General features: G+C 41.4%; 3 protein-coding genes across 3 annotated transcripts; 2 read left to right on the plus strand and 1 right to left on the minus strand.

The window, feature by feature from the left end:
* Nucleotides 1-772: 772 nt before the first annotated feature.
* On the plus strand, nt 773-5967 carry atp5pb (ATP synthase peripheral stalk-membrane subunit b). Its single transcript, XM_084553103.1, has 7 exons — nt 773-895; nt 1579-1615; nt 1738-1883; nt 2086-2249; nt 2481-2606; nt 4421-4600; nt 5716-5967. The coding sequence occupies exons 1-7, from the start codon at nt 868-870 to the stop codon at nt 5791-5793; spliced, it is 759 nt and encodes a 252-aa protein (XP_084409229.1). The 5' UTR covers nt 773-867; the 3' UTR covers nt 5794-5967.
* A 1075-nt stretch (nt 5968-7042) lies between these two features.
* eps8l3b (EPS8 signaling adaptor L3b) lies at nt 7043-16146 on the plus strand (the record flags this gene model as incomplete). The annotated part of the gene is made up of 17 exons (XM_084552574.1): nt 7043-7046; nt 7158-7241; nt 7397-7561; nt 7644-7708; nt 7800-7958; nt 8389-8604; nt 8674-9221; nt 9308-9432; nt 10093-10181; nt 10266-10340; nt 10426-10571; nt 11331-11478; nt 12099-12291; nt 13297-13496; nt 15507-15623; nt 15708-15796; nt 15897-16146. 17 exons carry the CDS (start codon nt 7043-7045, stop codon nt 16120-16122), a joined length of 2649 nt encoding a protein of 882 aa, XP_084408700.1. The 3' UTR covers nt 16123-16146.
* Nucleotides 16147-17532: 1386 nt separating this feature from the next.
* On the minus strand, nt 17533-22508 carry LOC311494289 (glutathione S-transferase Mu 1-like). The gene is made up of 8 exons (XM_084553254.1): nt 22372-22508; nt 20385-20460; nt 20229-20293; nt 20066-20147; nt 19856-19953; nt 19678-19773; nt 18325-18435; nt 17533-18180 (listed from the first exon to the last, which is right to left on the minus strand). The coding sequence occupies exons 1-8, from the start codon at nt 22405-22407 to the stop codon at nt 18085-18087; spliced, it is 660 nt and encodes a 219-aa protein (XP_084409380.1). The 5' UTR covers nt 22408-22508; the 3' UTR covers nt 17533-18084.
* Between the last annotated feature and the right edge of the window lie 1055 nt (nt 22509-23563).

Consider the following 23563-nt stretch of genomic DNA (forward strand, 5'->3'; position numbering starts at 1 on the left):
GAGATCTAGGGAATTTGGAGACCAAGTCAACACCTTGTGCTGTTTTTAATGTTTTTTTTTAGTTTTTTTTTTTAGTTAAACTGTTTTTGTGTGTACGTCTGTTTCATGCCGCATCCTGCTGGGGAGTGTCTTTGCTATGGGGTGGGGGTGCCTGGTCTGGTCTAGGTGGGTGCTACATGTCTAAGTAACATCCACATGAATGCCAGGTCCAAAAGTTTCCCAGCAGAGCGTTGAACTGTCACAAGATGATCAATGTTATTAACTTCTCCTGTCAGTGGTTTTAATGTTATGCCTGATCGGTGTATTTGCTTCAGATTCACTGACAGGTTGACTTCATATTTTAGTTGGTGGCTATTTAAAATGAAGTTATGCACAGTTTGAAGATGAATCGACTAAAACAATAGATCTTGGCATCGGATGTAAACAAAATTTCCATACATTAAAGCTTTAAATTCACTTTCAGGGCAGTGAAACCCTTCTTAAAACTCACCTCTTTTTATGTGATTTTATTTTATGTGTATACATGCATATTTTTTTACTACTTTTATTGTGTTTTTATTGCTTCTATTGTGTTATTTATTTGCTGTGTTTTATTGTGTTTTATGTTGTAAAGCACTTTGGAAACCTTGTGTTTGTTTAAACTGTGCTATATAAATAAAGTGGATTGGATTGAACCGTTGTATGATGCGTACAGCGACATCTAGTGGCCACTTTATTCCATAACCTTCTGGAGCGCTGCTGTAGTCTCGCGTTATTTCGTGAGGAGTTCTCGTGCGTCCGCCATCCTTGTGGCTCTTTGCAGAAGGGCACAGAGGCCGAAACAAGGGTGCCCAGCGTAGCAAGAACTTGGCACTTGATCTTTCAAACATGCTGTCCAGGCTCGTTTTTGTCTCAGGTATGTATTGCAATGTTTTTAAAGCTTATTTTAAAACAAGTTTATCTCTGAAATGACCAAACTGTCAAGCGGAAGAAATAAAAGTTTAGAGGGACTGTGAAGCTGAAGGGTAAAGTGAAGGCCGCACATTGAATGAGACATGCTAATGCTAGCCGATTAGCTGATACCAATTTAAGCCCGGTTTTGCTTGGAAACTGCAGCTTGTTCATTGCGTGTGTATTTGTGTGAGTGCTACTGGACATTACAGTGAATTAAGAGTCGTTTGAATGTATTTATATCAGATATCGCTGCTATTTGGGTACAGCGAGCTGAAGCTACGTTAGCTAACCGTTAGCTCTGCACGCTAGCAAATGTCACCTTATTGACAGCTAGCATCGGCCGGCTTTAAACTCCTCACCTTTTCTAGTAAAGAATAACACAAGGTAGTAAGTGTGGTTTATTGTGATGCCTTCACAAAATGTTATCTTTAAACTGTCAACTATTAGCTGCTCTTCAGTTATATTATGCTATCGCAGGTCTAACAGTCTCATCTTTGTACCGTATCTTTGCATATTAAAGTTGCCAAGTTTACTCTAAGGGAAAACAAGTGCATGAACAACTAAAACAAAAAAATAATAAATAAATATTAAATTAACAATTAGTTGCATGTTTGTACTTAAGCACTGTTCTCTCTTGCTTTGCAGCCGGTGCCCTTAAAGGCAGTGGCCCCATCGGAGCTGGGTATGTGTCTTTTAACATTTGTTTTATTTTGTATTTTTTGATGACAACAACAACAACAACATAATGCAATTTACCATCCAGTTTGACCTTCTCAGATCTATTAATAATCTCCTCTCCCACAGTCTGGTCCACGCTTCTCGCTCCCTTCACACATCGTCCCAGAGTCTGGCCCCACTGCCTCCTCTTCCAGAGAAGGGGGGCGCAGTCCGCCATGGCATCTTCCCGGAGGAGATTTTCCAGCTCCTGTACCCCAAAACTGGAGTCACAGGTTTGTAGTCTCTCATCCAGACGCAAGACTTTAAAGTTAATGTAGTTCTCTTACTACAGAAGACAGCATTGGCGTTAAATGATTGCACACTTTTTTACTCAGTGTTTAAGGAAGGTGACCTTGATAAAAATTTGAATCTCACATCACTGTTGTCTTACTTACTAAAAGAAATGGCTCCTGATGAAAACCGTGTGCTTTACAGGACCCTATGTGCTGGGTGCTGGCCTCATGCTCTACATGCTGTCCAAGGAAATCTACGTCATCAACCATGAGACCTTCGCTGCCGCCTCCATGGGTGCCATCATCATCTATGGTGTCAAGAAGTTTGGCCCAAGCGTTGCAGCCTTTGCTGACAAACTGAATGAGGTAGGCTGGCAATCATGATGATTTTTATAGCTAACAATTTGATACCTGAGAACAGTAAACAGATATGAGTGTATCTGTTATCTTTTTTCCTATTGCCTTTGGTGCATCAACACACTGGAGAAGTGTTGAATTACACGTAGACGATTTGTCCTTTATTTTAAATTGACCTTCTCTTTTGTGGCCACCCTTTCTAATCTCTGTTATATTTCTTTTTTTTTTTCCCTCCCGCAGGAGAAAGTTGCCAAGGCTCAGGAGGTGAAGGACCTCGCCATGACCAACTTGACTCAGGCCATTGAGAATGAGAAGAAGGAGCAGTGGAGAGTAGAGGGAAGGTCAGCGCTGTTTGACGCCAAGAGGGTAAATGGCTTTCACCTTCTCAATCATTTCTCCCCATATGCTTAATCGTAATAATTTACCTCTTCCTATATATATATATGTACTCTTGGAGAGAAATTGGAAACTGTCACAGTAATTTCAGGTTTGGGATCTGATCATAGCTGGGGAGTGAACAAAATATCAGCTTGAGCTGGAAAAAATACAAGTTATCAAAATTTACAGCGATCCATGCGGTGTACAAGACAATTAAAAGTGACGGGTAGAGATTCAAGAGTAATGCCACAAATAGTTAAAATTAATTAACTTTATACAAACTGCAGTAACCACACTCCAACTTTAAAATATCTCTAGTTCTCCTCAGTACCGTCACGGTGTTGGACAGGTACGTTTTGGGGCATTTCTATGGATTTAGTCTCAGTTGCTGCTTTTACATATTTATGAAATAGTTTGGGTTTGAACTTATTCAGAAAAAGACAATATTGCCACTAAGCTGGTCACATAAAGCTAATAACGGCGAATATTTATATTAACATGCAGCGTGATTTCTTTTTTGTAATTTCTTCAACTAGCTTCAGGAAAAAGGTCATTGTTGTGATGTTGGCACATTTCTAATAACCTGTTGAAATTCAAGGCTTTCATTATATTTAATGGTGGGTGTGTTTCTCCTTCCAATTTAAAATGTTGCCTCTTCTCTTGGGTGTACATCTCTATTGGCCTTGCAGACTCCTGGCTAGTTGATGTATGTACAACACACAGAGCAAGCTGCTGTATAACCTCCATCTAAGACACGCAGATTGAAAGTGCTGGGTACATATCCAAAAACTGTTCTTGTTTGGGCTGGGTGTTGTGCTGCAGAATTAATTTGGGACAGATCAGATGCGTCTTTTCGCTTCTATTAAATTCTAAATCTACATAGAATCAGAACAGTCCAGACTGTCTTTAGAACAGGAGCCTGAAACCATCACAGCAGGCCTACAACCTTTCCAAAGTATCGTTTGTCTGATTTCTCGATGCACATGTCAGATTTTATCTGAAATGGGGGACCAGGCTAAAATACCTTGTTAATGCCACCAGAAGAATGTATTTATACACCGCCTGCCCAAAAAAAGTTGCCACCAAACAAAAAGGTCGCATTGTTTCAATAAGCTTCTCCAATGTCACCAGATTTATTTCCATCCAGTGTTGCATTAATTTTTCACCAAGATCTTGTATTGATGATGGGAGAGTCTGACCACTGAGCAAAGCCTTCTCCAGCACATCCCAAATATTCTCAATGGGGTTAAGGTCTGGACTCTGTGGTGGTTAATCCATGTGTGAAAATTATGTCTCATGCTCCCTGAACCACTCTTTCACAATCTGAGCCCCATGAATCCTGGCATTGTCATCTTGGAATATGCCCGTGAACATCAGAGAAGAAGAAAATCCATTGATGGAATAACCTGGTCATTCAGTATATTCAGGTAGTCAGCGGACCTCATTCTTTGGGCAACATAATGTTGCTGAACCTAGACCTGAGCAACTGCAGCAACCCCAGATCATAGCACTGCTCCCACAGGCTTGTACAGTAGGCACTAGGCATGATGGGTGCATCACTTCATCTGCCTAACATCTTTCCCACGACCATGGGATGTGGCTTTTGACATGGTTGTTTAAGAAATGAAAAGCTACTCATTGCATCAGTTGGGGTTAAATAACTTGCTGTCAGCTGAAAGATAATCGCCCATGTAGTAATGTTCTTCTTTTTTTTTTTTTTTTGGCCAGGCAGTGTAGATTTTAAAATAATTCTACATTTTCAGCAGCATAAAGATTGACACTGTCTCCTCTTTCCTTCCCAGAACAATGTGGCTATGCTGCTGGAGACCAACTACAGGGAGAGGATACACATGGTGACCAACGAGGTGAAGAGGCGCTTGGACTACCAGATTGCCCTGCAGCATCTCCACCGCCGCATGGAGCAGGAGCACATGGTCAGCTGGGTGGAGAAGAATGTCGTCAGCAGCATCACTCCTCAGCAGGTCACTCCTTTTTTTCTTTTACAGTTAATATTTTTTTTTTCCCCCCGATTATAAGGTGGTGTTATCAGTATGAACTACAAGTCCCTGTGAGATATTAACCATCCTGGAGGTGGGTTTTCTTGTAAAAATGCCAATGAAGTAATAATACAACCTAAAATACAAATATATTGCTGCTTATCTTATCAGTCATCTACACGCACACCTTCCTGTCAGGCACATTTAAGAGATTAAATTACTTTCTGTTTGTCACGCTGTTGTTTTGTCTCATAGCTACTAATCAAATAAGACACTGAAATAGGTGTGACATTCATTGTCACTGGTCAGGAATTTATATTCTCTGTTCCATCTAAATGGGTAGCGTTAACTCCTTTAAGTTAAACATGGTTAAATAAACATTTTAGGACTGATTGCACGCACCAAAGAGGCGTCGGTGACATTGACAGGACAATAAACACGGAGGCTACAGATGGCTGATCTTGCGCAAACTGACATTGTCAAAAACGTTTCGGGGATATGGATGAATAGCTGGAGCGCACAGCCACTCGCTGAAGATGCTTTTAGCAGCAGGCCCTGGTTCAAACTTCCCCTGCTCTTTATTCACCGTTTTATCCTGTTGGTTTCCACGGCAAAATGCAAAAAAACAAACAACATATTTGGGTTAATACAGTTAACTTTTATCTAATGTTTCCTGAGTTTTTTTTTTTTTGGTAGACTCGTGTTCATTTTGCAGACATTTCTGTAACATTTCAAATCCAAAACCATCTGGTTGCAGTAAAACACATTTGCTCACATGTGACGGAATAAAAATACTACATAAAAACAGTGACATTCTTCATATTCGCTCTCATTGTAGATGTGGGGCTGTTGTGAACAAATTAAAACACAGCAGACCTCTACAACAGTGCACCATAAATCATGACAACATGGAGCTGCATAGTTACTAAGTCAGTAATTGTTTTTACCATCCCCATCTTCCATAAATAGTATTTATAACTTACTGAAAGACTGAAGACGACTGATAACTGACTCATTGTTGTACCAACCTTCAACCCCTTTACTGTCTTGTACGATTCAGATGTTCATATCTGTGCTCTTTTATTTATTTTTTTTTTTAGGAGAAGGAGAGCATCGCTAAATGCATCACAGACCTGAACGCTCTGGCCAAGGCCACCCAGACCAAAGCCACAGCCTAAACTGTCCTGGCTCTAGAGAAGGCTGCTCTAATCACTGTCCCAAGATGAGACGTCGCTTTTCTTTACAGAATAAACTATTTACCCCTTGAAGATTGTCTCTGTCAATATTATGGGTGTGTACAGTATTTACACGTCAGCTGACGGTAAAATAAATGGTTCTCTTATTCAACATTACCTGGTTGTTTGTCTTTTTTCACTTCAAACAAAACCTTTTTTTGTTTCTTTCTGTTTAGTATTTATTTAATCTTTGTTATATTCTGTGTGTTGTCACTATTTTATTATAGATATGATCGAGGACACTTTAGGAACATGATTACGTAAGTCACGTTAGTTTTCACAGCTCTTAAGACCTTTGTTCATCCTAAAGGAAACCTTTCTAAACCTTTGGACTCATAACGAGCCTTTGCAGTTTTTCCATCATACCACAAATGACAAATCAGGCCAACCCTCTTCATCCGTCACTCCCATCGCCGTGATGCACTTTGAGCCGTACAAGAGGAAGTCAAGCAAATCTTTTCAGTGAGCGCAGTCTTTTTGCCATGAGAGGTCTCAGTAGAAAATCCTTTTGAAAGAGGGGGGGCGATGACACCACAGCTGATCTGACACACGAAAGGTAATAACTGGATTTTGGAGATTATGTAAAGGTCCTCTCATCGGAGTTTTTAACTGAAGGAAGCTACATAAATATCACGTTTTGAAATGGAAATACACTTTGCTCTTACAGAAAGTGCGTTGTCGTTGTTGTAGCAAGGAAATCTCAGCTTACTGTGCGTCCGTCGTTACGACCAGGAGGTATGTGATCATTTTAAAGTTTAAATCTAAAATAAACTGCTGTAATAAATGTGCTTACTTTTATTTATTGTATAGAAATTAGTAGATTTATGCCTTAACTAACCAACAGATAAAACGGGGTCGTGCTAAGGTTAATACTGCTGATCATGAGGTGAAGTATTAGAGACAGTTTAATTATTATTGAATCTTATTTGTAATTCAGCCTTTATAACATTTCTTGTCATTGATTAACTGGGCATTGTATTCAAGTTCAGTTTTAAAACAACGACACTCATAAGATCATTAGAAATGATTAAATGTAGTGTGGCACACGTGACTTCAGCAATGTCACTTAAAGAGAAAAATCTTAAGGTTTGCTAATTATTATCCGCCCTAAAATGCTGATCAAACCGAACTGAGAAAGGGAGTGGTAGTAAAATCCCTGAGTCTGCTGACCTGAAAAAACTAGTGACTTTTGATGGGTAAGAATCTGTAAATATCCAAACTGGCTAAATTAATCCTTTATACATTACGTGAATCTTCACAACCTGATTTAATCTTAAAAATGCTGTGATTTTTGTCTTTTTCAACAGGTCGTAGCGGCTTCCAAGTGATTCTCGAGTTTGAACACAAATACGTGAATTCACAATGTACAACCGCTTCACCTACTCCCCAGGGTGAGCGAAAAGTTTCATGTCACATTCAGATCTTTACGACACTCTTCATACCTGTTCACACCCAACAAGAGATAAAACATGTACTAAACTGCAGAAGATTTGTGGACTGTGGATGGCTTATCTTCAGAACAACATGCTTGTGACTATGATGTAAGATTCGTGCACCCCGCTCCACCTGTTTGATAGGTTTTTATTATTTTTCAGGGGTTTCTCGCCCGATGACTTCAGCCTAAAGAGAACGCCTTTCCTACTAGATGACTTCAGGCGAGGGCCACTGCCGAGGGCCACCGTATCCAGACCCAGTGGAAGATCCATATACAGTATGTTGACACGTAAAAACTCACATTGTCTAGTTTCATGCTCATTTCTGCAAGGTGTTTACAAGATGTTGTTTACTCCCAGTGCAGAGAAAGGAGTACGCAGAGACGCTGAACAGACAATATGACAATATTCATGCCAGAGTGGAGGTAAAGGAGCGCGTGAAATCTGCATATGGAATAATAACGGCGCGGCTATAAATTAGATCATCTGTCACCTTCCTCCTCGTTGTCTCCACAGCATGTGTTCACCAGTGAGCTGGACGGCCTCGAGATGAAGACAGTAGAGGACTGTCTGGCCAAGCTCAAGAGGCTGGATGCCAAAGGTCGTCTGTGGCCTCAGGAGATGGTCATGGAGGTTCAGGGATCTTATCTGTTGTTCGGTGACATTGAGACCAAGGTTGGTAGATGTAAATAAATGACAAATTTACAAAAGCTTGTAGTGTAGATTTCTTGGCTCAGGTTCATGCCAGAGGTGTTTGATGTGGTTGAGATCAAGGATGTGTCAAGTTCTTCAACATCAAACCCAAAAAATATATTTCTCTGTGGAATTTTATGAATAAAACAGCATCTTGTTGAAACTGGACAGCTCTTAGCTAGCATTTTGCTCAACCGTGCACACATCCCCTGAAATATGACGGTATTTTTGTCTTTGAGGTATGTAAGTCCCTGTGATTAATGTTTTCACAGTCAATACCAAGACAATGACAAGCATTTCAAAGCCAGCACAGCTCTGTGACTAGGGTTTTATCTTTTGTCTGTGTGCAAATATGTTCAGTATTGACAATTATTAACTGAGTAATCTGTGGTGGGTCGATCTGATTCTGTAGGCGGAGCTGGAGGCGATTCCTCTGAGTTCCATCGTCGAAATCAAAGCTGTGCTGGACAGCTGTGCCTACAACTCTCTGCTGATATTAATCGTGCAGGACAGTAGGAAACGCCTCCCCCAGGTCTTGATGTACCAGTGCGAGGAGATCGGGGTGAGTCCCAGTTTCACAAGAATCATAAAAGAGCTTGTCCTCCCGAAACAAAGGAGGACAGAGGATGTAACTTCACCACGACATTTATGCTGGTGTCATTGATGAGTTTGATTAAAAGCGGGTCTGTTTTACCAGGCAGAGGAACTTAAAAGTGATCTGGATAAGTTGTTGCCAAGAAGAGATGCCTACTCACCGCCACCGCCAGTGGTAGTGCCAGTGCCAGTGCCAGCGCCAGCGCCAGCGCCACGCCAAGAGCAGCCTTACATCAGAGAGCAGCCTTACGTCAGAGAGCAGCCTTACGTCAGAGAGCAGCCTTATGTCAGAGAGCAGCCTTACGTCAGAGAGGAGCCTTACGTCAGAGAGCAGCCTTACGTCAAGGAGCAGCCTTACGTCAGAGAGCAGCCTTACGTCAGAGAGCAGCCTTACGTCAGAGAGCAGCCTTACGTCAAGGAGCAGCCTTACGTCAAGGAGCAGCCTTACGTCAGAGAGCAACCTTACGTCAGAGAAGAGCCGTACATCAAGGAGCAGCCTTACGTCAAGGAGCAGCCTTACGTCAAGGAGCAGCCTTATGTCAAGGAGAACCCTTACGTCAAGGAGAACCCTTACGTCAAGGAGCAGCCTTACGTCAAAGAGCAGCCTTACGTCAAGGAGCAGCCTTACGTCAAAGAGCAGCCTTACGTCAGGTGCAGTGATAAACTACAAATATGACAAGGACAGATGTAGAAATCAAGCCGTAGATTTATAACCACCCGTCCCTTGATGTTTTCAGGACTAGACGTCAGAAACCCGTAATAAATGTCCAGAAATTCGAGCTCCCTTCTGTGAAGCGAAGTTGGAGCCCGGTCCCGTCACTACCGGACCTCCTGCCTTCACCGTTGGAGAACATCCAACCAGGTACACTAAAATACTCCCATCTATGCTGATACTGGTAGGACTTGTGCATTCTTAATTTACTCAAAAAAACAATTTATGGACGTGTTCTCTGCAGATAAGCAATAAACTCCACCCCGGCATGTCTCACAATGTGTTGAATGTTTGTCTAGAAATTATCTTCTTTGTTTCTGATTAGACTATATACTTCCATCTCGGCCATATACTCCACAAGAAGAAATAATACAGCCTTCGGAATATAACGAGTTACCGATCTCCCCAGAGGTTCCCGTTGATAAACCAGAGGCAGAGAGGAACACGGTCAGTGCTGGCTGTGGATAACGGCATTTAAGAAAAGATGATCCTAAAAATGTCTAAGTACCTCTATGCTTCTCTGTGTTCTTATGTTTTAGAGAGTTTTATTTCTAGCTTTTATTCCCTTCCTCAGAATGTTTTCAACCACGTTATCGGTGATTTGGAGATCTTTCTGGACAAACTTTCCCCAAAAACGAACACTCCACCGCCAAATAGTAGGCCGAAGAAAAATGTCTGGACAGGAAAACCAAAGAAAAGTGGTAAGAACCTTCAACAGATAATCAACTAACTACTGTAGAGTAATCCCCTACATGTATAGATGGTATTTACAAGATATTTGTCTGGTTTTTAATATGATTGTTTCTCCAGTACGTTCAGCACCTCCATCTGCCCCTCTGCCGCCTTGGGATGAATACATCTCCTGTCTCCAGAAAATCAAATATGGATTCAACCTGCTGGTGAGTACTGGTTCAGTTAGAAAGATTACATGGATTTAAGCAGAAATGACAAAGCACTGGAACAACCTCTTCATTGTTTTACAGGCCCAGCTGAAGGGGTCACTGAACAACCCCACTGCTGAACAGTTTGTCCACATCTTCTTCTCGGGTCTAGACCTCGTAAGCTCCTCTAGCTCTAACTGTTTTCCATCACAGTCGCTATGCTAACCAAAGCGTGTCCTAAACATTGTTTGTTTTCCCACAGATGGTTAGTCGGTATCCTCGAGACCTGCCTCCCACTGTGGTCTCCCCCCTGCTCACAGATGCCGCCATAGAGCTGCTCAACCAGGAAGTCACCCCGCAGGAGGAGCAGCTGTGGAAGTCTCTGGGAGAGTGTTGGAACGTCCCCAGGTGGGGCAGCCTTTACAGTCCTCTGACAATTACACAAGTCTTTTTGATAAAGCTCGTGACCTTCTCATATGCAACCCCTCTGACTGTACATGCACCTATATTTGTCCTGGCATGCCCTGACTTGGGGCGTTGTGCCTCTGGGTGCTGATATGCAAATGTAGATCAAGAGTTAATGCTGCATTCATGACATAACATAACAGGAGTGGTTACCAATGGGCAGTAAGGAAATACTTGATTTAATTCATTCTAATTTGACTAATACGTATGGATTAGTTGTAAACTGTTAGGTATTAGAGGAGCAGCTTTGGTTTTTATCTCTGGTCCCAAATCAGTTTGTTAATGGCTATTTATACCTTATGCAACAACAAAATATTCAAACTTTTAATCGCAGACTTGATGACTTATTATTAGTGACACATAAATGTGATCATTAAATATTGTATTAGCAAAATTAAGTCACGATTTTGTCAACCCAGCTCTTTTTGGAAGACCTGAAAAGTCTCCTCTTGCATGTGCCTTTGTCTTTAGATATAAAAACATCTAGCTGCAGACACAAAGTCACCTCCAGGAAAACCTCAAACCACGGGCTAGCCAGTATCCCTTTACTTTCAGTCCCTCTCTGCGAGCTGTAGCTTTATATTTACTGTATAGACATTAATCATGATTAAACGAGCTGTTTTCATAATTTAACACTGCATCAGATGATCAACTTCTTCTTGGTTTTCACTGTCCGTTTCCCGGCCTCTCGCTTCCTTACAGTTCGAGATGGCCCACTGCTGTCCCCCCTTACATCCCAGTGTTTTACAGTGGCTGGCAGCCTCCACCCTCTCGTAGATCTTCCCCGATGCCTCCACGGAACAGTCCGCCGCAAATAAATGGCGAATCCCCCTACGCACGCAGGACGACAGTACGGCGACCAGAAATGGTAAAAACAAACTAACCAGAAGGCTTCAGATAGGGGTAGCTCAGATCTGGAGTACACTTCTCCAGAGTTTTAGAAGTGTGTAGCAGTTTATTTATAGTGCTTAATCAGAGGTATTTTGTACCTGTCATGCCTATCCAGCTGTTGCTAAGTTAATTTTGTCTGTGAAGGTTCTCAGTCATTCACGTCATGGTATATCCAAAAAGCATTTAAAAAAAAAAAAGCAACTGGACTTGTAGAGTTTTTCGAGAAGACATTTCACCACTCATCCGAGTATCTTCTTCAGTTATAACATTTATAAAATCACTAAACATCTGGCAGCCATCCTGTCTCCGTTGGTGGGCAACACTCCTCACCACATTGAAAACTCCAGGGACTTCGTCAACAAAGTCAGGAATATCACACTGGGTCAAGAAGAAACCATCGTATCCTGTGATGTAACCTCCCTCTTCACGTGTATACCCACAAAATTTGAACGGGAAAGACTATGAAAGGATGACACCTTGGCTGGTAGAACCAACCTCGCCCCAGACCAAGTCTGAGTGTTGCTCGATCTGAGCCTGACGACCACCTATTTCCAATTTATCGGAGGATTCTACAGGCAGAAACACCGCTGTGCGATGGGGTCACCAGTGTCACCGATCGTGGCCAATGTCTACATGATGGAGCTAGAGGCCAGAGCCCTGAACTCCTTCACAGGAACCACTCCCATCCACAGGTTCAGGTACGTGGACGACACTTGGGTCAAAATCAAGACTCAGGAGGTGGACTCTATCACGCAGTGGACAGCAACATCAAGTTCATTGGGAGGACACTTATACCTCTTGGACTGTGTGGTGCATGTGGAAGAAAACCGAAGCCTCAGCGTTGGAGTATATAGGACACCCACTCGCACTGATCAGCATTTATTATTTGACTCCCACCACCCTCTGGAACACAAACTAGGGGTCATCAGAACTCTTCAGCGCCGAGCACAGACTGTACCCACAAGACTGGATGGTAAGGAGAAGGAGCAGAAACACGTCAAACCAACACCACCTCACTTGGAACAAGTTGGATATCCCAACTTGTCAAAGGCATTGTACACTGGGGTAACCAAACGACCCATCCACAAACACATGTACCAACACAGGAGAGCCAGCTCATCAGGAAATGACTCAGCGGTCCACCTACACTTGAGGGACAAAGGACACTCCACTGAAGATAACAATGCCCAAATCTTAGCCAGAGAAGACTCATGGTTTGAAAGAGGAGTAAAGGTAGCCATCTATGTCAGTTTGGAAAAACCTCTAAACAGAGGAGGTGGACTGAGATTTAATCTGCCATCAATTTACGATATAGTCTTAATTTCTGTCCCCAAGAAGTTTCAGCCCCATTCACACCTTGAGACTGGAGCCTCTGACTGACAAGGGTCGTTAGAGCACCTTTCATAGGGAAGAGGACAGGGACAAACAGTCCCCCCTCAACGACAGGTAAGTATCTAGCCATTAGTAGACATTAACTGCACCAGTTTCTGGCTGTTTACACAACAAGCAATTTTCTGATGGGTTACCTACAGAGTTTCCTATTTAAACCTCAAACTTCCCACCAGTCCCTCAGCCATCAAGAAGCTACTCGGATGAGCGGTGAAACGTCTTCTTGCCTTTTTGGATAAGTTAGTTTTCACATAATGTAAATGATAGTGCCAACGATTAACCCTGTTATCAGATATTATACTGTCACTACTGTAAAGGATTGACTGTTATTAATGTGTGTTGCAGCGTCAGACCGTCCGATCACCGAATCCTCCACCAACGCAGTAAGCATCATTACACGGCGATCAACGTGGCTCCATTATCACTGTTGATCCAAGCATTTCTTCGTGCCTCGCTGTGCTTCATTCTGGTTATGTGTTTTTTTTCTGTCTCCGCTCCAGCGAGCAGCCGCAGCAAATGCGCGCCATGTACGACTTCAGGGGCAGGAACAATGCAGAGCTGAACCTGATGAAGGGCGAGGTGGTCGAGGTGAGATGATAAACGTCGATCTGAGAGATTTATTCTTGTACCGTCCAACTCGGTGTAAGGATTGTTAGAAGTTGTACCAATGCCCTACAAACCTTTGTGCTATATCAGGAAAAAAAGGTTAAAGAAAAAACTATTAAAAAAAATGTGCAAATGCTAAAAAAACAAAGAAGTAACTTTTTCAAAACCAAACTGCAAATGTGGTCAACTGGTTGCAGCTACGGATCTTGTGTATCTAATAAACTGATCTGTTACCTCTTCCCGACAAGATTGAATCTAGTATGTCTTATTGTCTCAGTCTGATGGAAAGTTATTCCAACTACAGGTGCATATCACTAAGTTAGAACAGGGGTTCCTGCCCCCCAAACAGCATTAGCTTCTGGCCGGGGACCCCATTTGCAAACCTACAGACAATGCTACAAAATATGTAAAGAAACGTCATCTTTTATAATGTTTTTTCTTACTTTTATTCACTTTTCAATAACTATTACATTTGTTTAGCATAAGTGCTGCCTCATATTTTCTGATTTTAGTTGGCCAGGAGTTCTTAGGTTTGTTTTTGCAGTAGTGTCCTCCACGACAGGGCTGTTGGTCTGTTCCTTCGGTCTCTTTCTGGTCAAAAACCTGTCCATTTTGTGCTAGCTACACGCTAGCTTGAGGAGCAAAGCAGCTTGATAAATGGCGCAAACCGCCAGGTCTACACAGATTATAAGGTCATGAACAATGTTTTGACTGGCAGGGAATCAGAAAGATGAGCATGGCAAATGACATTTCGAAATCAGAATCAGAATCAGAATACTTTATTAATCCTTCAAGGATATGATATATTATTAATAATTATGTTTTATGATAATGATTTAAAAAATAATTAGATTATATTTTATAATAATGGTTGAAAATAAATAATATTTCTTCCTTTTTTCGAATTTTTTTTCTTATCTTCCCTCCCGGGGCGGCTGTGGCTCAGTAGGTAGTTGGAGCGGTAGGAGCGGGTTGTCCACGAACCAGAGGGTTAGCGGTTCGATCCCCGGAATGTGCCACATGCCGAAGTGTCCTTGAGCAAGACGCTGAATCCCCCAGTTGCTCACAGTGCGTGGCACTGGTGTGTGAATGTGTGTGTGCTTGTGTGAGCGAATGGGTAGATGTGTCTGTGACTGTAAAGCGCTTTGAGTACCAATAGGTAGAAAAGCGCTATATAAAAGCAAGGCCATTTACCATTTACCAATTGTCTGAGGCCCCCGTAGCGCCCCCTGGCGGCCCCCACTTTGAAAGCCACTGAGTTAGAATATCATGAAAAAGTTTATTTATGTCAGTAATTCAATTCAAAAAGTGAAACTCATATATTATATAGATTCATACAGGAATGTTGGACTACAAAAAAGTATATCCATGTACAGTGTATGCACTAAATACTTGGTGGGGGCTCCTTTTGCATGAATTACTGCATCAATGTGGCGCTGCATTGTCGACTCTGGTGTCGCTCATCTTCCTTTTGACAATAGCCCACAGATTCACTATGGGGTTTAGGTCAGGTGAGTTTGCTGGCCATACCATGGTCAGTAATTATTGGTTCTTTTGGCAGCATGGGCGGGAGCCAGGTCCTGCTGGAAAATGAAATCAGCATCTCCATTTAAAGGAAAACTTTGCAGGATTTTTGAGTTAATTAGCCGATGAGAGTGCGACACCATGAGTCTACAATATTTAACTTTTTCACAATATTCAGATTTTATGAGATACCGAATTATACTTGAATTAGATATTTTCATTAGCTTTAAGCCATAATCATCAAAATTAAAAGAAAAAAATGCTTGAAATATGTGACTGTGTGTGTAATGAGTCTATATAATATATGAGTTTCACTTTCTGAATTGAACTGCTCACATAAATTAACTTTTTGATGTTATTCTAATTCATTGAGGTGCCCCTATATATCGAGCTGAACATGCCCCGTGCCACTGTCCGTATTACCATTCAGGCACTTGAGGTCTTTGGCTTGTTTTTGCTGTTTTACAGGTTATTAAGAAAAATAGGCAATGGTGGGTTGTTCGCAACAGAAACAATGAGGAAGGCAACGTCCCTCAGAATGTTTTGGAGCCGTTGAACAGCAGCAGACCCATGGAAGCTCCATCGGTGAGCTCAGCAGGATGCAGCTCTGCTGAGTAACTACCTAACAGATTTTGGATGTGAACATTATTTATGTCCTCTTTGCTGCAGCGGGGCGGTCGTAACCAACCGAGCCTGGACATGAACTCCTCGTCCGCAGAGGTGAAAGCCTGGCTGGAGTCCAAGGGTTTCTCCAAAATGTGGGTGACTGGAAACCTCGTGATGTTTGCTCCATAAGCAAAGACTTGCATTGTGTGGATTCATTTAGATGCTCATTGTTTTGTGGCTTCTCTTGGACAGCACCATCAACAGCCTCGGAGTGCTGACGGGAAATCTGCTTCTGGGAATGAGTAAAGAGGAGATGAGGACGGTGTGTCCAGAGGAGGGAGCCAAGGTTTTCTTCCAACTCCAGGGCATTAAATCTTCAATCGCAGTAAGAAATAGATCTAATTACACACACATACACACAACTACTGACGACAGCACATCAGTAATGTTTCATCCTGTTCCTGCAGCTGGCCAGTGAACCATCGCGTTAGCGGCCGCTAACAACCACGGTGCTTGAGAATTTGTCCATCCATGGATCAACATCTGGTATCAATGGAGTCAAAACTGATCTTTTACTCTCAGCATGAATTGAACTATATTGAATGTTGATTTATCTTATTTAAAAGAAACCACTGTCAGAGAGTGAATGTCTACGTGTCATATAATGTATGAGCAGCAGTGTCAGAAATCAACTTGTAATGTAATTTCTTATACTTATAATATACTTCTGTTTATTTCAAGTAAATTGTGCCATTTTTCAAACTGTGATTAAACACAGTGGTCAGCCACAAGATTAAAACCACCAAGCGGTAAAGTGAATAACATTGAAAGCTCTAATGAAAATGTAATGTTCTGGGAAACCTGGGCCTGGTATTTATGTGGATGTCACTTTGATATGTACCACCACCTGAACATTGTGGCAGAGCTCCATGGCAACAGCAAGTGGGTGTTCCTTGCCTCCTGGTGCCATATCAGAACCAGATAAGCGGGACATATACACCAGTCCATAAAATAAATTAAAACACGATTCGTCAAACTAGGTCCCCTTCTTCCATTGCTCTGCTCCTGGTCCACTTCTGATGTTCATGTCTCCATTGTAGGAGCTTCCTGTATTAGCTAGGGGTCAGCATGGACACTCTAACTGGTCTGCAGCTCCTCAACCTTGAACAAAACAAATTGGTGCACTGTGTGTCGCGCCACCTTTCTCTCAGAACCAGCATTAACTTTATTTAAGCAATTTGAACTACAGTCGCTCATCCTACACGGGCCAGCCTTCACTTTTGATAGGTACGGACCGCTTTACACCCAGGAACACCCCACAAGAGCTGCGGTTTTAGAGACACTCTGACCCAGTCGTCTAGCCATCACAAGTTGTCCCTTATCAGTGTCACTCAAGTCTTTCCACTTTTCCATTTGGTCCTACTTCAACATTAACTTTGACAGGAGCCACGATAACAAGATGATCAGTGTTATTCACTTGACACGTGATTATGACCAGGTGGTCACAATGTAATGGCTGATTAACGCATGTATATTATGCAAACATGAACCCAATAGCATTTGCCTGTTATTAACCGTGGTGTGTCTCATTATGAGGAACATCTAAAATACAAAGAAGTACTTCTCATTTAAAGCTTTTGTATTTTCTTTTATTAAATCAGCTGTGATTGATTTTACAGGATGTGATGACAAGAAACATCAGAAATTGGGGTTTCAGTTGTAATAAGTGCTTTAAACAAAAATAAAGTACAAATCAGTATAAAATAGTTTTCAGTTTGTTTTTGTTTTTTTTTTAGACGGCCCTGAAACTAAAATTTATCTTGGACTGTGTGAAACCTACACAACCACACACAGCTCTGGAAAAAAATAAGAGACCACTGCAAAATGATCAGTTTTGCTATGCATTTATTAAAATGAACATATTGCCATTTAGAGCATTTATTGGCAGAAAATGACAACTGGTCAAAATAACAAAAAAGATGCAGTGTTTTCAAACCTCGAATAATGCAAAGAAAACATTTCTTAAACAACACAACACTAATATTTTAACTTAGGAAGAGTTTAGAAATCATTATTGGTGGGATAATCTCAATCTTTAATCACAGCAGTGGTTTTTTTATAATCTTCCTCATAAAATAAGATTTGGTTCAGGTGATCACCTGATCAGTGTCTCAGTAAGTAGAATGAGGAGGCTTGTGTTGGAATCGAACAAACACTGGAATGGACTGGCTGCCATAGATGTAGAGATGCTGATTTAAGAAACATTTGTGGGAGTGGTCTCTTAATTTTTTCCAGAGCTGTAGGTAACAACTTATAAAAAGGAGAATGGCAAAGACAGATTTTCACCTAGACCTTAAATTAACTGGTTATTATGTCAGTTCAACCTTGGCAAGTTTTGTTCTGTGCATTCTTTTTATAAGGCAGGAATGTACTTTTTTCTTTACTCCTTCTTGTGCCCCCATTTGGCCATCCTGTTGTTGACCGGACCCTTGATGAATCTGCTTGACTTCAGGTAGGCAGCAATCTTCTCCAGAGCCTACGACAATACGCAGTAAATACAAGTTATCTGATGAGTTTCATGAAAACTACATCAAGAGAACGTACAGGAAGAAAGGAGGCTGAGAACACAACTTCCTACTTCCTGGATGCAACAGAAAGACGTGTTGTTGAGCGTTCTCACCTCAAAACGGGTGATGAAATCTTTGAGATTCTTGAACTCATCCAGACATGTAGGATGAAACATCCTGTGCTGATCCAACACCTCGTACACCATGAAGTCCACAAAAGTGATCTGTTGTACAAAAAGGTTAAGTCAACATTATAGCAAGCACTATAATGGCCCAGAGCAGACTTTAAAGCTGATCAATATGAACAATCAGACAAGACATAGTGATGGGCCCACAGAGAATTAATCAACCAGATCTGTAGATCTGTCCACAATCAATTATTTAGGTTTTACAGTCCACAAATTTGTCTGGTTCACTTCTCAGCTAGCAGCAACTTAAATAAATCAACTGTGGGCTAGTTAGAGGCTAGTCTGAAACACCCTAATGCTAATGTTAATGTTATTTTGTTTCTAGCAGATGTGTGAACTAACACATATCTGTGACACTAGTGAAAACAAATGCAGTCTTTCAGTAAATCTTAACTTCATGACTGTTATAATGTTCACTTTATATTAAAACAGCGTCCGAAAGGTGGTAATTCAACTGTGTGATCATTTTGGAGGATGTGCTTTGTGGTGCTTTTAAACTGGAGTGAATTAAACACAAGTGTTTGTTATTTAGTCTAGCACACAAACCGATACGGGGTTGTCAAAATAATACAAACATGTGTCTGTACAATACAATTTATTAGCACTACAAACCACAGTCTCCAAAATGTTTTTCCACAGTTTTCAGTTGTTTTAAACAAATGCTGAATATTAAGGGATTGTAAGTGCGGTCGCTTTAAAGATTTATATCCTCACTGATGAGCAACTGATGGATGCTATAAAAAGTCTTGGAAGTCATCTTTAGGTGTTGATATATCCAAAGTGGACAGTAATAAAATATGATTAATGCAGGTGAATAAGATAGATAGGATTAGGTTTAGGCTATAAATCAAATTAATAGTCCAATAACAATACAAATGCCTCATATAACCACCTCAGTTGGAACAGACTTTTCAATCAGATAGAGAGGGGCGGTGTAAACCTTTAATGATCCACTGAATAGGTAAACACGTAATAACTACCTAAAACGTATGCCCTACGTGGGGTATTTGTTTACACAAGTGTTCAACAAAGCCTGAATCCATGTGGGCAGCACCATGGGAAACATGGCTCCATCATCCACTCAGTGTTGTCAATAAAGTTATATAAAGGTCTATTCTGACTGATGTTTTGTGAGATGTAAACTCATCATGTTATTCCATGTAAACAATTCGACTGGAATCAGAATGATTTAAATTAGGTTGAAGAAATACTGTCCATGTAAACGTAGCCAATGATTGCCCAACATATGAGGACTCCTGTGTTCATTGTGTGACATACCTTGTCACCAGCAAACCACTTCCTGTCTCCCATGAAATCCGAGAACTGCTTCAGCGCATCGGGCAGTGACTCAAGGTATCCTGGCTTCAGCTTGTCCTGGTTTCAGACCGGGAGAGGGGCTTTAGTGGGGATTCAAACATGTTAAAAGACTTTAGATGACATTCAGCTAAATACTCACTACATCGGTGTAGCACATTCTCACGAAGCCCATTCTAAAGTCCACGATCTGGTTCTCCATGATGTCTACTCTGACCTTTTCATCCTCAGTCTCTCCACCTGTTATAAAACCATAAAAGTTTCTTTGCAAGGAGAAAAACTAAAATGATGGGGAAAACAAAGACTGAATAAAGAAACACTTTATTTTGTGGAATAAACTGACAATACTTACACAATTTGTTCTTACGAGCAATGTATCTCATGATGGCATTGCTCTGCACTACCTTCCTGTCTCCATCCACCAAGTAAGGCAGCTGTGTAGAGACGTGAATCACAACATCACTATTTAGGTTTAAACTTAGCTACTTCACATTTATATTAAATCAAACTCTTACATTGGGAAAGTCCATGCCCAGTTTGAATTTTTCGTCAAACCAGCAGCTCTTGTCATAGTCGGGAGCTGTGAGAGAGAAATGTGGATAATATGAATAAACCAGGTGTTTAGTTAAAAGAAAATCAAACATCTGTTTGTAGGTCAATGGGTAAGTTACCTTCACCACAGACGTAGAACTTCTCTTCATACTTGGTACCAGTGTACTCCAGCATGAGGCGGATAGGCTGGGCGAACTGTGTAAACAAAAAAAATAAATAAAAGGAAGAGGTTTAGTTAAAAGTCAATGCATTTCAAGTCTAGGGCTTACACAGAAAATTACTACACAACTACACAAGCAGTAGTTTTTAAGGGAGAATACATCAGTTAGTTTACGTCGTAAATGAACAGCCGATTCAGAGTCAGTTCATAGATTAGTTGCTCAAAGAGAAGTATCTCAATTGTTTGGACCTGGAATAGATACAAGTTTTGAAAATTCAAGTGGTCTGTTGACCGTCAGATGATTTTTTTTTGCTTGGCTGTGTTTACACTGGATTTTGTAAATAAAGAGTGTCCTCTCATTGCTGCCGTGTTCCCTTCCCAGTTCCTCTTGAATTCTGGACAATGCTTTGCCGACTCACTCATAAATTGCCTTCTCCGGGTCTGTAGCTTCTTCTTTCACTCTCCATGCGTTTATATACCAGTGACCCTTTTCCTTTCTGCAGGTGTTTTTCTCTGTGGTTACCGCTCCCACCAACCTGTTCAGTCTTTCCTGTTTTTTTTCAAAGCTCATCCTATCTCTCCAATGTCTTCTGGAGATATTTGAACAAGAATTTATGGGAAAAGTCTCTAAGGACAAAGATGGCAGCTGTGTGGCACAGATCTCACCGCTCCCTATAACTGCATTGTAAACACATTAAGACAAATTGTGTGTAGATATCACTTTTCCGGGGTTTCTCTGAGCCATAATGTGATTTAGCACTTGTTGAAGAGCTCTGGTAATGTCATGGTACTCTGGACTACGTCGTAAATAATTTTGGAATCATCAGTTAAACAATTAAAACAAGTAACTCGAGGTCAAAGTCTCTGGGTTGCAGTTGTATAATGCTTACAAAGAGCTTTATAATTTAGTTTTCGCCTCATTTGCACACATTTAATGGCTGAAGGGCTGCAAATCAGGATGCTCGTTTGTCATCTGAGTAAGTGTTTACCAAGGGACAGGCTGGCACTTGAGAGGAGGAGGAGGAGGAGGAGGAGGAGTCCAGAACCTACTCCACCTGCTCCACCGCGGTTTGTCTGGTTTCTTCTTATGAAAAGGGAATATTTTCCCTGAAGAGGGAGCCATAATATTCAAAAAAAAGCGCGAACTTCCCGTTTTTAAGTGTTTTGCAATAACTATAAAATGAACTTCTCAACTCCATGCATGATTAAGGACACCTGGAGATTGTGTGTGTGTCACTTTTCTCAATTTGTAGCTAATACCGGTTTTATTTTGTTATTTAAAATATCTTGATCACACGCAAAAAGCAACTTTTAAGATATGTTTTAGTCTCTGGTGGCTGAAGACGATGAGTCCCCATTACTGCACACTAGTGATTTAAGTTCTTCTTTCCCCGTTTGAACGTTTGACCTGGGTGCAGCACTCACAAAGCTAGCAACCTTTTAGCTGCTAATAATTTGAATATCGTGCAGGCTACTTGGTTTTATAAGGATGTTTTGGCAAGATATGCATTACAAAAACGAACCTCTTAACACCACGATTCGTATTGGCATTGTTTATTCAAAGAGAACAGCTTAAACTGTCTGGATAATAATAAAAGAAGCATGCTAGCTAGCACAAATCAACAGTTAAATTAAACGCTAAAGTCATCACTAACGGCACTGATTAAAATAATAACACGGTTTGAGCTCGAGGCTGTTTTTTTACAGTTGCATAACAGCTTAGCACACGTTGTTTATCCATTATAAAACACATTTATAGCGTTATATAAATAAAACTTCTCAAAGTAAGTTAGAATAAATGAAACTAAAGGTGGGCGGTTAAAGCCGGGGTCTCGTGCAGGTCCAGCGGCTACCGTAAAATGGCCACAGCGCTGTAAACACCCGGAGCTCGGTAGTCATCAATAATATATATATAAAAAAAGGGGGGGGTGGGGGGAGAAACTTACCCCGCGGATATCCCAGTAGGCCAGTATCATTGTCATTTTGAAGCAGTTTTTTCGAGAGTGAGTTGACAGAAAGAGACGGAGGGAAAAGTGGTATGTTCCGTGCAGAGTGTATGCAGAGACCAGATGAATCACCCTCGGTCCCCCGCCCCTCTCTTATACGCAGCCAATGGATCCGCCCTACTGCGTGGGCGAGCTTGACTCTGAACGCGCGTTCACTGTGCTTTTTCATTTTTGGAGGGGCGGGCCATGGGGGAGGGGGGCAGGGGGGCAATTTAAACTAGTTCAAGTTCATAAATATATAAACCGAGCACAAAAGTAATTATTAATTAAAAGTGATTATTTCTTTGTTGTAACAATGCCCCTTGACAATAAATCATATACTATTGGAAAGCTTGTTTATTTCCCTTTTTTTAAAGGTGCCACTGTTGTAAGGATTTGTGGGATGAGCATCAGAGCTGAGTATGTGGGATTTTTGTCATTGCTACTGACTCTTGTTTTGAGCTTCTGGTGGGGCCCTGCTACAGCGGTCGGTTATGTTTGACTGATCTGGAAAGGGCCCGTGCGATATGGCAGCTGCAAAATTGTGTTCAGCAAACCTAAATTGAGGCATTATTTGGAGTGAGCCCTAGCAGCATCTGCAAACCGAAGGCCAAGTTCAGATATATGGAACTTAGGCCTTAGGTTTGCAGGCCTTTATTGCTGCACCAGTGTTTGATGGTGTTGACTGGAGTCTTCATGAATCTGTTTGACTTCACGTAGGCAGCAATTTTCTCCAGAGCCTACGATGATACACAGTATATACACGTTATCGGATGAGTTTTATGAACTCTACACCAAGATAAGGTACAGGAAGAAAGGTGGCTGAGTACACAACTTTCTGTTTCCTGGATGCAGCTTTCACTAGTAAATAAAGGACTTGTTGTTGAGCGTTCACACCTCGAAACGGTTGAGGAAATCTTTGAGATTCTTGAACTCATTCAGACATGTAGGATGAAACATCTTGTGCTGATCCAACAGCTCGTACATCATAACGTCTGCAAAATTGATGTGTTGTGCAGAAAGGTTAAGTTAACAATATAGCAAGCACTATAATGGCCCAGAGCAGACTTTAAAGCTGATCAATCAGACAAGAGGTCACAAGTAGTGATGGGCCCACAGAGAATTAATCAACCAGATCTGTTGTTCTCTCTCA

The sequence above is a fragment of the Chelon labrosus genome, assembly GCF_963514085.1.
Source record: "Chelon labrosus genome assembly, chromosome: 10".
NCBI classification, from domain to species: Eukaryota; Metazoa; Chordata; class Actinopteri; order Mugiliformes; family Mugilidae; genus Chelon; species Chelon labrosus.

Coding starts and splice junctions, on each gene's coding strand:
- atp5pb (XM_084553103.1), top strand. CDS start 868: ATGCTGTCCAGGCTCGTTTTTGTCTCAG. Junction 896..1,578: donor CAGGCTCGTTTTTGTCTCAG/GTATGTATTGCA, acceptor CTTGCTTTGCAG/CCGGTGCCCTTAAAGGCAGT. Junction 2,607..4,420: donor CGCTGTTTGACGCCAAGAGG/GTAAATGGCTTT, acceptor TTTCCTTCCCAG/AACAATGTGGCTATGCTGCT.
- LOC311494289 (XM_084553254.1), bottom strand. CDS start 22,407: ATGACAATGATACTGGCCTACTGGGATATCCGCGGG. Junction 19,954..20,065: donor TGCTCGTAAGAACAAATTGT/GTAAGTATTGTC, acceptor GTTTTATAACAG/GTGGAGAGACTGAGGATGAA. Junction 18,181..18,324: donor ATTTCATCACCCGTTTTGAG/GTGAGAACGCTC, acceptor GTATTGTCGTAG/GCTCTGGAGAAGATTGCTGC.